This window comes from Alligator sinensis, unplaced genomic scaffold (genome assembly GCF_000455745.1).
Source record: "Alligator sinensis unplaced genomic scaffold, ASM45574v1 scaffold542_1, whole genome shotgun sequence".
Classification (NCBI taxonomy): Eukaryota; Metazoa; Chordata; order Crocodylia; family Alligatoridae; genus Alligator; species Alligator sinensis.
This window is the reverse complement of record NW_005841963.1, coordinates 3,129,052-3,143,923: the sequence shown is the minus strand read 5'-3', so window position 1 is coordinate 3,143,923 and position 14,872 is coordinate 3,129,052. Positions and strand designations below refer to the sequence as shown.

Below are 14,872 nucleotides of genomic sequence, written 5' to 3'. Positions count from 1 at the left end.
ACTTGACCCCCCAGATCTATTTTCCCTGCTGTAATAGTGGTAGGGGGGATAAATTCATGGCAAACCTCCCATAATTAGATTCTCTACCAAGAAAATTATAACAAATGTATACATTTTCCATATATAGAATTAAGTATCTTATATACAGGGTTATCTTATATTCAAGCAAATATGGCACTGTTATTCTAATATTTATCTGTGTATGATGTGCTATCACTTTTCCATATTATTTTTCTATTTCAGTTGCTAGCCAAAATCTATAAAATGCCCTTGAAGCCAATTTTCCTCAGTGGCCGGCTTGCTAACTTGCCCCGAAGGGTCCAGGAGCGATCAGCCAGCAGCGAGGATGGCACGGAGTGTGTCATTTCTGACTTTGATGATGACACTGGTACATGTTGATCAATTTAGAGGTGTTGTGCAGGTGTGGGGAGATAAAGGACTTTATCAGCGGCTATTTTCATATGTAGTTGTGAGTTTTGTTGACTGCTGCAAATGGTTTAGAAAAGCATTCCAAAAAGATCTATTGTCTTGTGTCTGTCATTTGCGTAATCACATATGCTAGAAATTAGGCTTCATTGTAGGGTTTCCTCTCCTAGTGAGGAGAAAAAACACTTCACTAAACTTACCAATATACATTTCAGCTCCATTACACTCAGCCATGCACTGCATACAACTTTCTGAAATCTTTTCAGCACCCAGTAACGCCCCATGTTAGACAGGCAGGTAAATGCAACTTGTGTTATAGACAAAACTTCAGTGTTCTCAATTAGAAGCTGGATTTTCTTTTCCCCAGAGAAAAAGATTCACTTTGGAATAGCCAATAGCCCACAAGTTAAGGCGTTTATGTAGGATTTAGAAGCCCCAGGTTCAAGTTCCTGTTCCAGATCAGGCTTGAGAGTTGAACTTAAGGCTTCCACATCCCCACAGCAGTGTAGCTGCTAGGTGTACTGGGGATGGGGGCAGCTGTGTCTGGCTCACTCTCTATCTTGCTCTGTCATTTTAAGAAGAAATTCTATCCTGGATCTGAGAAATATATTCCTGACTGAAGATTCATTAAGACTGGGAAGACTAGGTCCAATGGTCACAAACTCTTGGAAGACCATTTTAGGTTGGACATAAGGAAACATTTCTTTATTGTCCAAGTCCCCAGGGCCTGGAATAAGCTCCCCACAGAGGTGGTGCAGGCACCTACCCTGGATTCTTTTAAGAAACACTTGGATGTGGTTCATTTGACCTCTGTTAACTGCCTGCCCCTTGGGCAGGGGGCTGGACCCAATGATCTTGCAAGGTCCCTTCCAGCCCTAATGTCTATGAAATCTATGATAAATTTCCATGACAAGTTCCAGCAACTTGAGGTTTTGCTATGGTAATAGATTATAGAGAACAATTTGACAACAAGTTCTCTCCATTTTTAATTAACTATCCTAAACAATACCAAGGACATACTTTTTCTAGTAGAGCTGAGTGTGTAGGAGGCCACTCTCTGCACTTGTGTAGCCCAGATCATCAGAGACCAAGGCCGGAACTAAGCACAGAATCCAAGTTTTCCATGCAGTAGGATCATGGAAGGTCATACAGGTTCACCTTTGCCAAAACTCCTGAAACATGTATTCCTAAAAGGTGTTTGTTGGTCAGCAGTACTTCCAGATTCTGTCAGGTCTCCAGGTGCTGTTCTCTGAGTATGGAGTTCTGTTGCTTTTTTACCTCAAAGGCCTATAAACACATCATGGCCTGCAAAACTGCCTCTACACCAGTGATTCTTAACCATGAGATTAAAAATATTCTGACCTGCTATAGTCTTTGTGAGTTCTTTGCAACAGAAGTATTGCTCTATTATTTTTATGTAGTCAAAAATCAAGGTAAAACTTAAGAGCTGACATTTTCAGAGGGGTGCCTGGAGTCTATCAACAGGTGCCCTGAGTATAAAAACATTGAAAAACATTGCTTTTCACAGTGCACCTCATGGAAATGGTATGATTCAATAAATGATCAGCTCACAAAATGAGTAATGATCCTTACTGTGTTCCCCTGGTCTCCCAGGTTCATGGCCAAATTGCATTTAATGAATTTGAACCAAGTTTTGTCAGTGAGTCTTAAACAAACCTGGCTGACAGCTGTCTTTAAAGTCTCTTTGGGAACATAATTAATCACTGCAGAGCTCCCTCTGGACATAGACTGTTGAAGTGTAGCTACAGGTAGTAGTGAAATTGGGAATTTTAGTGAATCACAGAAGAATACATTTCAGTCTAATAAAACAATGGGCTTCTAGGGGTTTGATCCCAAGGACACTGATCTATACTATGCCTCAGGAATATGGTGAGGTTCAAGTAGCTAATGTTCATAAAGCCTTTTTATACCTTGATGATGTCAGATATCAGCAAGTGCTGAGTGCCGAAAAGGTCATTAAATTCCACCTTTCCAGCATTCCCGTAAGCACATAACACCATCACTAGCTGTTAAATTTTCCTGAATAAAAGTGATCATCTGATAAGAACCCCATTATTTCTGCCCTCCTTAACCCCATACCCTGTTTCATTCATCATCCCCTGAGACTGGTATGCAGAATTTCTATCATCTTTGCTGTTGTGGATTATCATTTTCAGGAGTCCCTCTGCCACCTGCTTCCAAACCATCTCACTAAAAGCCTGCCTGTATTGCTTCCACACTGTCAGTGACTTGCTGCACAGGTGAAGACAACATGGCTAAAAGCAGAATTGTAGTTAGAGAGAATTGCAGTTGTACCCTATGGGTACAGGCCATTTCAGCCTTGCCGTATTGGGCACATGCAATAAAGTGGGCATATAAAGGAATACATTTTTCAGCCAGCATTAGATACGTTTCTTTGGTCTTCCCTGCAAGATCCACCTGTGAAAACAGGGGAATGCGTATAATTTAGTTTCTAGGTCTTTTTCCTCATACCTTATTCTTGATGTCTTATTGATATTTCCATGTTTCTAGGCCTCATTAATGTCTGGATCATTCTGCTGGAGGAGTTAACAACTGCCATATCCAACTGTCCCCGTCAGCACCAGCCTCCCACCCTGGACTTACTCTTTGAGTTGCTGAGAGATGTTACCAAAATACCTGGTAATTAAAAAATGTAGAAATAATTTGCTACTAAAACCAAAAATCCTGTTGTAATCTACAGTGCATTTTGTGAAACATAAGTAATGGGTACTAAAATAGGTGTTTTGAGAGGTTTTGTTAAGCCAGCCAAGGCTGTGAAAGTAGTTTGCTTAGCATCATAGAAAAGAGGTTGCGTCTCATCAGTAACCTTTCTAGTTAGGTAAAGATCGGTATTGCCAGGATAAAAAGGGAATTTCATCAAAGGATTATGTCCTTTGCATAGGGGCTCTAACAAGAATGTGTAGGATCCCTTTCTAAAGGGAGAAGGAAAAACATAATTGTAGAAATTGTTTGGTACCTCTTGGAGGATACTAAAAGGTTTGTGTTTACAGCAAATGACTTTTTTCCAAGGTCTACTTCACCTATATATGCCATGGTGTTCTTTTGAAGATTAGTCCCTGCAATGTTGTCATGTCATGATGTATAGGCCCAGTCTCTACACATCTGTAGAGATTGTCCGGAACAAAGGTTTACTTCATGTCAACATTTCCTTCATGCACATACTTGCTCTCTTCCAGGGAAGTAAACATTTCTGAAACCTATCTGGGAAAGCCTGGTCAAAATAACACAATGCCTCTTCTGGGCATGTGCTTGGTGTGGGGGCGCAATATGTTGCCATGGTTTTGATCATTCCTTCCCTGAAAGTGGTTGCTCTGGCTTCTCTTAAATCTTACAATAAATCTACAACACATCCACTAAGACAGATGGATTCTCCCGGCACCTTAGCAACATGGTAGGAAATGCATGGTAATTTGTTTGCTTCCCACAGGCAATCAGAAGCGTGTGCTCCACTGAACATATTACTGGCCTTTAGTTAAAGTAACAGTGTTTTGGATATTTTAGGACAATCTGTTGCAGGCAGCTTGGAGGTAGAAGTGGTTCAGTAGAATAAGAGTGATGGCAGGTACCCAGGGTAGAAAATGAGAAGTATGGTGGATGGAAGTATGAGATAGAGATACAGCCATCGGCTTTTTAACACCAAGAACTTGAATTGTTGGGGCTGATCACATAGATCTTGTGGTGTTAGTCATCTTGCTCTCTTGGACATCAGGATCTTGCTGTAGCCTGTCTCTGTGGGAACGGTATTCAGAGGGAGGTGAGGAAGCCACAACTTTTCATTAATAATCCTCATCCCTGATCTGTTTGACTTTTTAGTTGTATTTTTTTTCTTTCAGGCCCAGGATTTGGTATCTATGCAGTTGTACATCTTCTTCTCCCCACAATGTCTCTCTGGCTCCATCGTAGCCATGGTGACCATTCATACTGGGACGTGGCATCTGCTAATTTCAAGCATGCAATTGGTCTTTCCTGCGAATTAGTAGTGGAGCACATCCAAAGCTTTATACATTCAGGTAAGAACTGCCCCATCGACATCAGATCTAAGGACATAGTAGTTATAGGGGCTGTGTTTTACTGTATAGGTATATGAGATGATTTGTTTTTGTCAGAATTAGACTTTCCCAATCTATCAATTTGCTTTTACCTTAAGACACTAAATTTTTGTTATGTTTAATATAAAAGCATGAAACAATATGCTGACCTAAAATTTGCTGGAATAGGAGCTAGCACAGAATTTCCACAACTGTACTTCAGCGGTATTCTCTTACATCCTCGCCGCCTGAAAATGATAAGGTTCGCTTCAGTTTGTTTTATATTTCAAAGCCAGTACACCATTTTTTAGTGTTAAAGAGGAACCTGATTATCACTTCTCTGAACAACAAGAAGAAAAAAGGATCCTTTTTGTCTAAATGATATTGCAAAATGATAATGCTAATTGCTCTGACTTTCTTCCTCCCCCCCCAGACATTGGCTATGAGAATATGATCAACACAATGCTAAAAGACCTTTTCAAGTTGTTGGTAGCATGTGTAGCAGAGCCTACAGAAACAATCTCAAGAGTTGGCTGTTCCTGTATCAGGTAATGATCAGGTGTTCTCTCCCTATCAGTATGTTTAGGAGAAAGGAGTGCTTCTAAGACTTCTGAATAGAGAAATCTTGGCCAAAAACATGAAGTGGTTGGATTGGTCAGCATCTCCATAGTAGTCTTACAACATGCTTTTCATTACTTAAAAAGCAAAATGTAGAAGTGGAGAAAACTATGAAGGGTTCCAGTTGGACTTCTGCAATCAGCCACTCTGTTTTCTTGTTATAGAACCACATTCCTTATGGTGAAAAGTAGACATGAGAATACCCACAGCCTGGCTATATGAACTGTCCTACCCTCTGATAATATTCAAAGCCCATTTTTTTAAATGTAAGCAGTCTCCCATAGAAATACCAGCTGTACACTGATACCAGCATTGCTATTTAATGCACAAACTCTAGGTAAATTAATCAAAGAGCTGTCTGATGGGCACCCATAGGTCTCAAGTGTAATGGCTGGCATGTGTCTTGTGAATGAGCTGCCTAGACTTTATTCCACCCAGCATCACTAACTTTTGCCACCTTCCTTTTGAGCCAGAGAGAATTTTGTAGAGATTCACAGAATGTATTGCTAGCTTCTTGTGTCCTTTCTTGCAGGTACGTCCTGGTAACAGCAGGTCCTGTTTTTACTGAAGAGATGTGGAGACTGGCCTGCTGTGCCTTGCAGGATGCATTTTCTGCCACTCTTGAGCCAGTGAAGGTAAAAACCAAATTCTAGTGAATGTCAGCAAGGTCGGGGCATTGATACTCCTAGGTTACTCCTTTCCAAAGAAATTGTTATGTGCAGGTCTGCATGACACAAAGTAGTTCCACTAAGAGATTCTCAAACTAGTTCTGAATGAACCCACTCAAGTACTGGAAGTGGCATAGCATGATGTTAATGTGCCACTTGGCCAGGGATAATTAGCCCTGTTTTTCATTGTGTCATGCAAGCCCTGTATGGTATTTTGCACAAGCTAAGAGTAAGCAAACGTTCTTAAAATTGCATCCACTAGAAGATACTGTAAGACATAAATTATTATAATTACATTAACTTCAATTTAAGATAAAATGTTGAATTAATAACACTAGAATCTGAAGTCATCTCTCTCTCTCTCTCTCTCTTACAAAGACATTGTAAATAGCATAGGTAGGGAACACTTTTTAAAACTGCCAGTATTTGAAGGAGTAGGAAGTGACAAAGGAAAGAATGTCCAAGTGATCCTTTTTGCTGCAAATTCAGTCCAGATTAGAATTTACCTCTGTGTTTTTGAGGTGGAGAGGGAGAGGCCTATTAGGCCATCCCAAGCCAAACTGCTAGAAAGCAACCTCAGAATCTGGTAATGCTCAACACGTGCTCACCAGGTTAGAGGATTCTGTGACTACTTCACTAGTTTTGTACACGGACACAACTACACGTTCAGTAATTAGTTGTAATCTGTGCATTAGCACAGATGAACACTTTGTGTGTGACACTGCACATTGGACTGATCTACTGCGCATTAGCAAGGTTTTTACCAGCCGCACTAGTGCGCGGGCAGAATTAAACTAATGAGCATTAAGCATCTCATGTAGATACACCCACTGAAAGTCTGATGTTGTGTGTCTTTCTAGAACTTGCTGGGCTATTTCCACAGTGGATCTGAAAGCTTTAGTGGAGATGCTTGTGAGGTGAAGGTGGCAGCACCCTCTCTCTCACCCAGTGCTGAAGCTGAATATTGGAGAATTCGAGCCATGGCACAACAGGTAACAATTTCATTCCTAAGGCAACCAGAATGATCTCCCTCCTTGTGAGCAAGTTAGATCAAGCAGGAGCTGAGGAATTTTCTTTTCAAATATACTTAGTAAGGGAAGATCATTGTCTTGTGAAAAGTGTCTTCTCTCATACAACTGTAACTTGGAGTGCGGAGGTAGGGTTCACTTCTGTGGATCCGTTGTTTCCCTTTGGAGACTTGTGCAGCTAAGTATAATTGAAATTTACCTGGCTAATTTCTCTGCTTATCGCTTAGAGCAGGAGCAAATCAGCAGCTCCCTGATCTAAGGGAATTCCCTAGTAGGCAAAGCAAGTAGTAAAGCGCTGTCACTTCTGTCATTTTAAAAATAAATTGAATTAACCATTGAGGCTACGTCTTAAAGGAAGTCCAGAACAGAAAGAGGAATGGTTAGAAGAAACCAGCAGGTCTTTCTTCTGCCCTGAGTTATTGCCAGTTGCTGTTGCTTGAAATGTCCATTCAGCAGTTAAGAGGTAGAACAGGTGCTGGTGGCAACGGCCAAGGAAAGCCAGTGGGTGACATGACTCATAGGTGCCCCTGGCAAACAAAGGACCATCTCACAATTTTTGAAGAGAAGGGGCTGTGCATTGGAGAAGACAACTCCTGTAACTTTTTATTCATACACAATTTCTTCAGTGGTTCCTGTAGGACACATTATGTTCAGTTGTGCTTTAACACAACTATCTGGATAGCGAGAAAGCATGAAAAGCCATGAGGGCCAACATTTTCCCAACTCCTGTTGCAAATGAGTATGAGTTGGGTGCCTGATTCCTGTTTGGTCCCTTGACAAAATAACCCTATTCAGAGTGCTCAGTCTCTGATCACCTTCCTAAGTGAAAGACTAACCACACTAAGGGGGCTGTTTTGCTCCTACCTTCATTACATTTTCATACCTACATTACGTTTCCAAGTTATTCCACCTTTGTCTTGAGTTTTAGGGATTTGGCATTATAGCTATTTCATGAGTCAGCTGAAGTAAATTAGTAGAGACCAACCTTTCTGTGGCCTCTGGGGAAGGTGTCTAGTTTTTCTCTGAACACTGGGCCACTTACCAAGACCAAACTCTTTAGGTAAAGAGAAGAGGCTCTCTGTTTGCTACCAGGCACTTAGCTCCTTCATTGCATCTATAAATAAATAATAAGAATTTGGAATCGTCTTATATTGTAGAGTACTTGATTCTGGGGAAGTTACTGGAAATGAACAAAGTTTGGTACTAAACTGCTCATTTTGCTAAATTTGTGTTTTATAGGTTTTCATGCTAGACACCCAATGCTCACCAAAGACGCCCAATAATAAGGAGGGATTTGAACATGCTCAGTCTTGCGTGCTTATTATTGAACTGCCTCCTGACAAGAAACCAAATGGTCATACACAGAAAAGGTAGGGCATCATTCCAGAAGGCGCTTATAGTCATAGAGCCCTCAAGGGTCATGTACTCTAGACACTTGCACAAATACCAAGATTTACTATTCCTAAACCAACCCAGACAGATGCTATGAATCCTCCTCTTGAAAGCCTCCAGTGAAAGAGCTTCCAGAACTTCTTTAAGCAGCTTGTCCCATGGTTCTACTGCTCTTACAGCATGTGCCTAAATACCACTGGCAGTGGTAATGGTGTGAAAACTGAAAGGCCAGTCAGCTTCTTCATTAGGTTCAGACACAAGTGAGCATTTACAAAAGTAAATATGTGCAACATAGTGAATGGCTAGATACAGTTGTGAGAAATGATATGAAGGGCATGCTTGAAAAAATATGTAAGAGAATTTGGCTAAAAAAAATAGGATAAAATTAAGAAAAATTGAAGTTTTTAGACAAAATGCTGGAAAGTATATCTAATATTGAGATCTGTTGAACTGGGCAATACTCCCAAAGAAATCGGATTATGGGCTATCTGGTAAGTAAAAACTAGATTGGAAAAAGAGCTGATAAATTATGTTGAGTTTATGTACATGAATGAGCGGATGGAGCTGGACTCAATGCCCTGCAGTACTATTTCCTTTCCATCTCTGGTATCTACAGATTTCCTTCAGTGCAGTGTTCTTGATTTTTCATGAGCCAAATGCAGATATTCTCACAAGAGTTTTCAGAAATTTGCAGAGTGCTGGGTACAGCTTGCAAATGAATAGCCGAGACTGTAGGAAATGAAAGCCAATTTAACTTGAGCTGCACAAATATTTTGATAAGATTTCTAATTATTTTTATTGTTGCATCAAAATTGTGCATAGAGAAAAATCTAGTGTTGCCTGTTTCTGTGAAAGGCCTCTTAAATTCATAATGCTGTTTGAATTATGAATGGGAAGTAATGTAGGAAAAATTAATGGGTCTAGTGGAACAACATTAACTAATCTCCTGGTGGAAAAAGTAGTATCCACAGCCGAAGAGTTAGTCTCAACAGCCTAATGTGAGGAATTCTTTCTGGTTGCATTTCTTTTTTGTGTGGAAAGCCCTCCTGTCATGTCATCACAGACCTTTCAGCATGTGATTGCATGATATTTTTTTATTCTGATCTTGTCACAATATTTTTGTTGGCAAAGATTAGCAGTGCAGAAGTAACATCACTTTGAGTTGTATGAATACAGAGCAAAATGAGACTGGTGAATTTATATAACTGGAAACGTAATATCAGCAGTGATATTTTCAAGGATGAAATGTGTGTGATGAAATATCCTGCAAGCAGGTTTTGTGCCAAATAAAATCCTTTTTGCCCCTCCTCATTCAAAGCTAAAGCCTTCTACACTGCAAAGGGGCACATCTTGATGGCCACCCTTTGGTTGAGCAAGGAGGGCATGCAAGAAGCCACCTAGCCTTGCATGGCTATGTACTGTCTCCAGTACTAGCAGTCCTGATGCTCCCTACCCTCTTGGGAGTTTGGGCCCTGCTTTGTCCTGCTGCCCATCAAGAAACAAGACTCCAAAAAGAGGGTCAGGAAGGTTTGCATTCATGAGACCCATCCCTCTCCATGCTGTAAAGTGGGACAGATTGTATAATTCCTCTTTAGCAAATAGGTCCCAGTGTGGTCCATGGTACTTAAAATGGAACAAGAGATATGTTCATATTTTAATAAGGATCACTGCACTGTGACAGCAGACTCTTTGAATGCTCCTGTAGCATCCAAAAAACAACAGAAAGAGTTTGTCCTTGTTTTCCAATTTAAGTGTGCTTCCACCATTCTGCCTACTTCCTACTTGAAGTAGGAATTTGAAAGTTAACCCTGATATTAATTTTCATATTATTCTTTTCTACAGTAATGCACTTGCACTCCATCTTGCATGCTTAAGAGTGGTCTAATTTTGCTAAAATGTTGCGTTAACCTTAGTGGAGTTTCTCTTTTCCCCTTTTGATTTTTGTTTCCTTAATGCTGCATCATTTCACAGGAAGCTGGGGTAAGAGATCTTTTCTCTTCCTACAATGTAATTTTGTAATTTGCAATTGCAAACAAGAGGCAATAGAAGGATCTTATCCTGAATCTTATCCTGGTGTCATGTGCTCTCATCTGTATGCCCGAGTCAGCACCTTCTTTTACTGTTTAGTAAGGAAATAACACTCCATCCTGCAGTACCTTAAATATTTGATTCAATTAGTCTGTGTGCCTATTAGACTGCCAGTTTCCCTGATTTTGACACATCTTTCCTTGAAATCAGAGCACTCCGTTAGGCACGTGCCTGACTCAACAAGGGTCTCCGTATTGTATTTAAAGCAAATGACTTCCTAGAAAAAGAGCATCAAGATTTTATCATTATCATCCTTCTTATATGATATGAGACCAGTAAAGATTTTACCAAGTCACCAGGACCAACCAGTGAAGTCGTGCTCAATGCACATGCACATCTGTTTACATGGAAAGCAGTAAAACTGTTGTCTGGAGTGCATGCACACATGAATTGCCTCTTGACATTTTCAACCTGGGTGACATGCATTTATGTGGCAGAAGCATGCTGTCTAGGGGTGGGCAAAATCTGGGGCGTGGAAAAATGCCAATTGAGTTCGAACAGCATGTTTCACAAATGTGTGTCAAATTCACTGACTTGTTTCACTTGAAAACAAGGAAATCCCCCCCCAATACTTTCTTTTAGCACTTTGTAAATAAAATGTTTCAAATTTTCAATTTGAAACTATTTGTATTTCAAAATTGACTTCAATTTTCAAACACATTTCAAATCATATAAAAATCTTGAGAATTAAACAAACAAAATGTTTAATCCCTGGATCAAAACATGTCAAGTTGAATGGATTCAGCTCGAAACTATTTTTTCTCTGTATTGCAAGTATATTGGAAAATCAGTTATTCATTTATTTGCTGACCAAAAAGTGGGCAGATCTACAGGTGCAATTAATGCAACACAATAAACTCTGGTGCATTATGCACCAGAGTTTATTGCTCCCAGGTGTATTGTGTTTACACATGTGCTTGGGACTGAGCATGTTGAGCCAAATTAGAGCAGCCCCAGCTGGCAGTTTCATGGGGTCAGCCTGCCAACCCAGGGCTCCTCCAACCCAGCTCAACATGCTCTGGGGCTTGCTGGGGCACGAGGGTGCTACAGTGCAGGGTTAGCCAGCAGGCAGTTCCTGCACCTTAGCACCCTTGGGCCCCAGCCAGCTCCATCAGTGTCTACACATACATTACTGCACAGTAAAGGACGCTGCTGCCATATTTACAAGTACTAACCTACAGTAGAGTTAATTAGTTTACTGTGGCCTAATAGGGCCGCACGTGTAGACACAGACTTTACTGCAGAGCTAATTAGGCAGTTCCACAGTAAACGTCTCGTGTAGACATGCCCACTGTGACACATCCCTACTCTCAAGACCAGGGGCGGGCAATTATTTCTGACGGAGGGCCGCTTACCCAGTTTTGGCAAGCTGTTGAGGGCCGCCTGGGCAGCCCCGCCCCTGGTCACCATGTTAGGACCAGTGTCCCGATGTCTTTGGACCAGTGTCCCAGGGCCAGCACCAGTGGGGCCCAGAGCAGGATGCAGGCTGGCAGGGGTCTGTGGAGCCGGGCTGGACTGCACCTGCAGGCAGAGGGGGAGCTGGGGGTGGAGCTGCCCGCGCTCATTAGGCCCCCTGCCAGCCAGGACCCTGTACCCCTGTCGCCCTGCTGGCACTGGCCCTGGGACACCAGTGCAGGCCCTGTGCTCCCACGTCTGCTCACTCCCAGTACCCCCAGCTGCGTGGTACAGGCAGGGAGTAGCACACAGCTCCGACCCCCTGCTCGCCGGCAGGGAAGGAGCTGGTGCAGAGTGTGGGAAAAAGCAGCCTCTTGCCCGCCCTGTGGCTGGTTCTCCTTGCTGCAGCTGCTTGCAGCACATGCAGGGCTGTCCTGTGCAGGCACAGGCAGCCCCATTCAGGCTGCGAGCAGGGTGCCAGCCATGGGGTGGGCAAGAGGCTGCTTTTCCCTGTACTCAGCATCAGCTTGTAACCTGCCCCTTCTGCCAGCCTGGGCCCTGTGCCAGCTCTGGTCTTGCCTATCAGGGCTGCACTGTGGCGGCAGCACCTGCAGCCCCCCTGCTTGCCATGCTGGGCAGTGTTTGCTGTTGCTGCTGCTTGTCTGGAGCTCGCGCGCTGGGCAGCACAGGGTGGGGGGGGGCCAGCCTCTCTGCAGCCTACTGCGGCACGAGCTCCAGGTGGGCGGCAACAGCAAACATTGGTGGGCGAGTTACAAGCTGGTGCTGAGTGCGGGGGGAAAAGCACCCCCTCCCCCACCCCATGGCCAGCGCCCCGCGCTGCAGCCACTCACAGCCTGCATGGGGCTGCTGTGCCTGCTCAGGACAGCCCTGCAAGGGCTGCAGCAAGGAGCACTGGCTACTTTTCCCTGCGCTCAGCACCAGCTCCTTCCCTGCCCTTCCCCCTCCCCCCCACCTTACCTGAGGTTCCCGTGCCGGGGCAGCCAAGTGGTCCCAGGCCACAAGCCCTGGCTAGGGGGGAAGACCCTGCTGTTGCAGAAGCCTGCCAGGCTTCCTGTGTGTCCTACTGCCCCCAAGGACAGATAAATTTTAATTTTCAGAATTTTTTTAGGGGCCCCGCGGTCCACATAGAATGGCCGCGCGGGCCGGATGCAGCCGGGGGGGCAGATTTTTCCCACCCCTGCTCAAGATCAACACTGCTGTTCATGTATGTTTGCCACAACACGAGTTCTAGTTCTAATGATAGAGTAATTATAAAGACTGAAGAGATTATGAAAAAACTGAGACACCGGTATTACGTATGGATTAAAAATCGTGCCTTCAACCTTATTCTAGCCTTTCTTCCCTAGTCAGTGCAGTAGGATTCTAAATGTTACTCACTGGTGAACCTCTCAAAATTTGAATGGCAACAATAAGGCTCTTTGGCAATCCTGGCCTTCTGATGCAGACCTTGAATTCAGAGAGGTATTATAAAGTGTTCCTAATCTTACTAAGGGGAGCAGGGATATGAGAAGAAGAATGACTGAGTGATTTTTCCATATCATATTCACAGTGTTCAGGTGGAGGCATCTATTTAATGCACTCAACCTGGAATCAATTAGATAGACTTACAAACAGAGTGATATAATTTAAAATGAAATAGTCTCAGCACAATCTTTGTTATATGCCTTATGTCTATGTTTTAGAGGCCTCTTGGTTGTATCTGAGAGGCTTTAGTGAGGTTACTGGCTTAACCAGAAGTGGAAATGGCAAACCGGGCATTGACCTTTCAGTAGTGTATTGTCCAAACCAGTGGTTTTCAACCTGTGGTCCAGGACCCCTGGGGATTCACAGACTATGTCTAAGGGGTCCGTGAAAGATAGCTATGATCAATCAAAAGTGTGTGAATACCCATACTTACAATTCAAAGGGGGCGCACACCTCCACTGACATTTCCAGAGGGGTCTACACCTCCACTGGAAATTTTTTAGGGGCCTGTGAACAAAAAAAGGTTGAAAACCACTGGTCTAGACCTTGTCAGAGCAAAGCACAACTTTTTCTAGGGTTTGCATAGAGTTGTTGTAAGGGTTTTCTCACTAGAGGGTGTCAGAGCTCAGCAAAACATGAAGCAAGCAGGCAAGACAGAGAGCCAAGGGCCTAAACCAAAAAAAGTCTCTGGGAGTTGACATAAATTCTTCCAGTTACTGGAATCTACAGTGTGTAGAATAAATTCAGTTGTCATGGCACTGAAAAAAGAGAATATTTAATCACGCAGTCAGTATGCCAGGTATCTTCAAAGGCAACAGAAATAACAAACGTGCAGTATAATATTGGAATAACCTTTGCAATCGCAGTATGAGCACTCTGCTTTTACCAGTTTTGTCTTGGCTCTTTGTTGCGGTGTCTCAAAATTATATTCACCCTCTCTTATTTATATGTTCACAATGTCTGCCATCATCGAAAGCAGTTTGCATGAGGGTATCTCTGGCTTAGGGTCCAGCCCAGGAAATTTAAGGTGCTAAACCCACCCTTTTGTAATAAATGAGACTTCAGGTATGAGTCTAGATTACAGAAGCAAATAAGGAAAGGCAAAATTAGGCCCTCTTTATCTTTTATATGTCAGTCTAAAATAAAGTGTAGCATGACAATGGATGACTTATCAGCTGTTAATTTGTCTACCTTCTTTTTCTTTGTTTGTGGCATCTAGTATTCCTTTCAGGACCATAGTGGTGAGTCTGTTGTCCCATCAAGTACTCCTGCAAAATTTGTACGATATCTTGTTGGAAGAATTTGTGAAAGGGCCCTCTCACATGGAGGAGAAGACAATACAAGTACCAGAAAATAAACTGGCTGGCTTTCTTAGGTACATTTCTATGCAGAATTTGGCTGCCATCTTTGACTTACTGTTGGATTCCTATCGAACAGCCAGAGAGTTTGACACCAGGCCTGGCTTGAAGTGCTTGCTGAAAAAAGTGTCTGGCATAAGTGGGGCAGCCAACTTGTACCGCCAGTCAGCAATGAGTTTCAACATTTATTTCCATGCTTTGGTGTGTGCTATTCTGACAAACCAAGAGAACATCACCGCTGACCAAGTGAAGAAGATCCTTTTTGAGGATGACGAAAGAAGCACAGATTCCTCCCAGCAGTGCTCATCAGAGGATGAAGACATTTTTGAAGAAACTGCTCAAGT

General features: G+C 42.7%; 1 protein-coding gene across 1 annotated transcript in view; it reads left to right on the top strand.

Moving 5' to 3' along the window:
• Window positions 1–14,872, top strand: part of ARFGEF3 (ARFGEF family member 3) — a 168,086-nt gene that overhangs the window by 148,461 nt on the left and 4,753 nt on the right. Inside the window, 8 exon segments of the mRNA XM_025200306.1 lie at window positions 244–388; window positions 2,959–3,087; window positions 4,302–4,478; window positions 4,930–5,044; window positions 5,647–5,749; window positions 6,643–6,774; window positions 8,050–8,180; window positions 14,390–14,872. The exon segment at window positions 14,390–14,872 is cut by the window's right edge and continues 16 nt beyond it. Coding sequence (XP_025056091.1) covers window positions 244–388; window positions 2,959–3,087; window positions 4,302–4,478; window positions 4,930–5,044; window positions 5,647–5,749; window positions 6,643–6,774; window positions 8,050–8,180; window positions 14,390–14,872 — 1,415 coding nt within the window.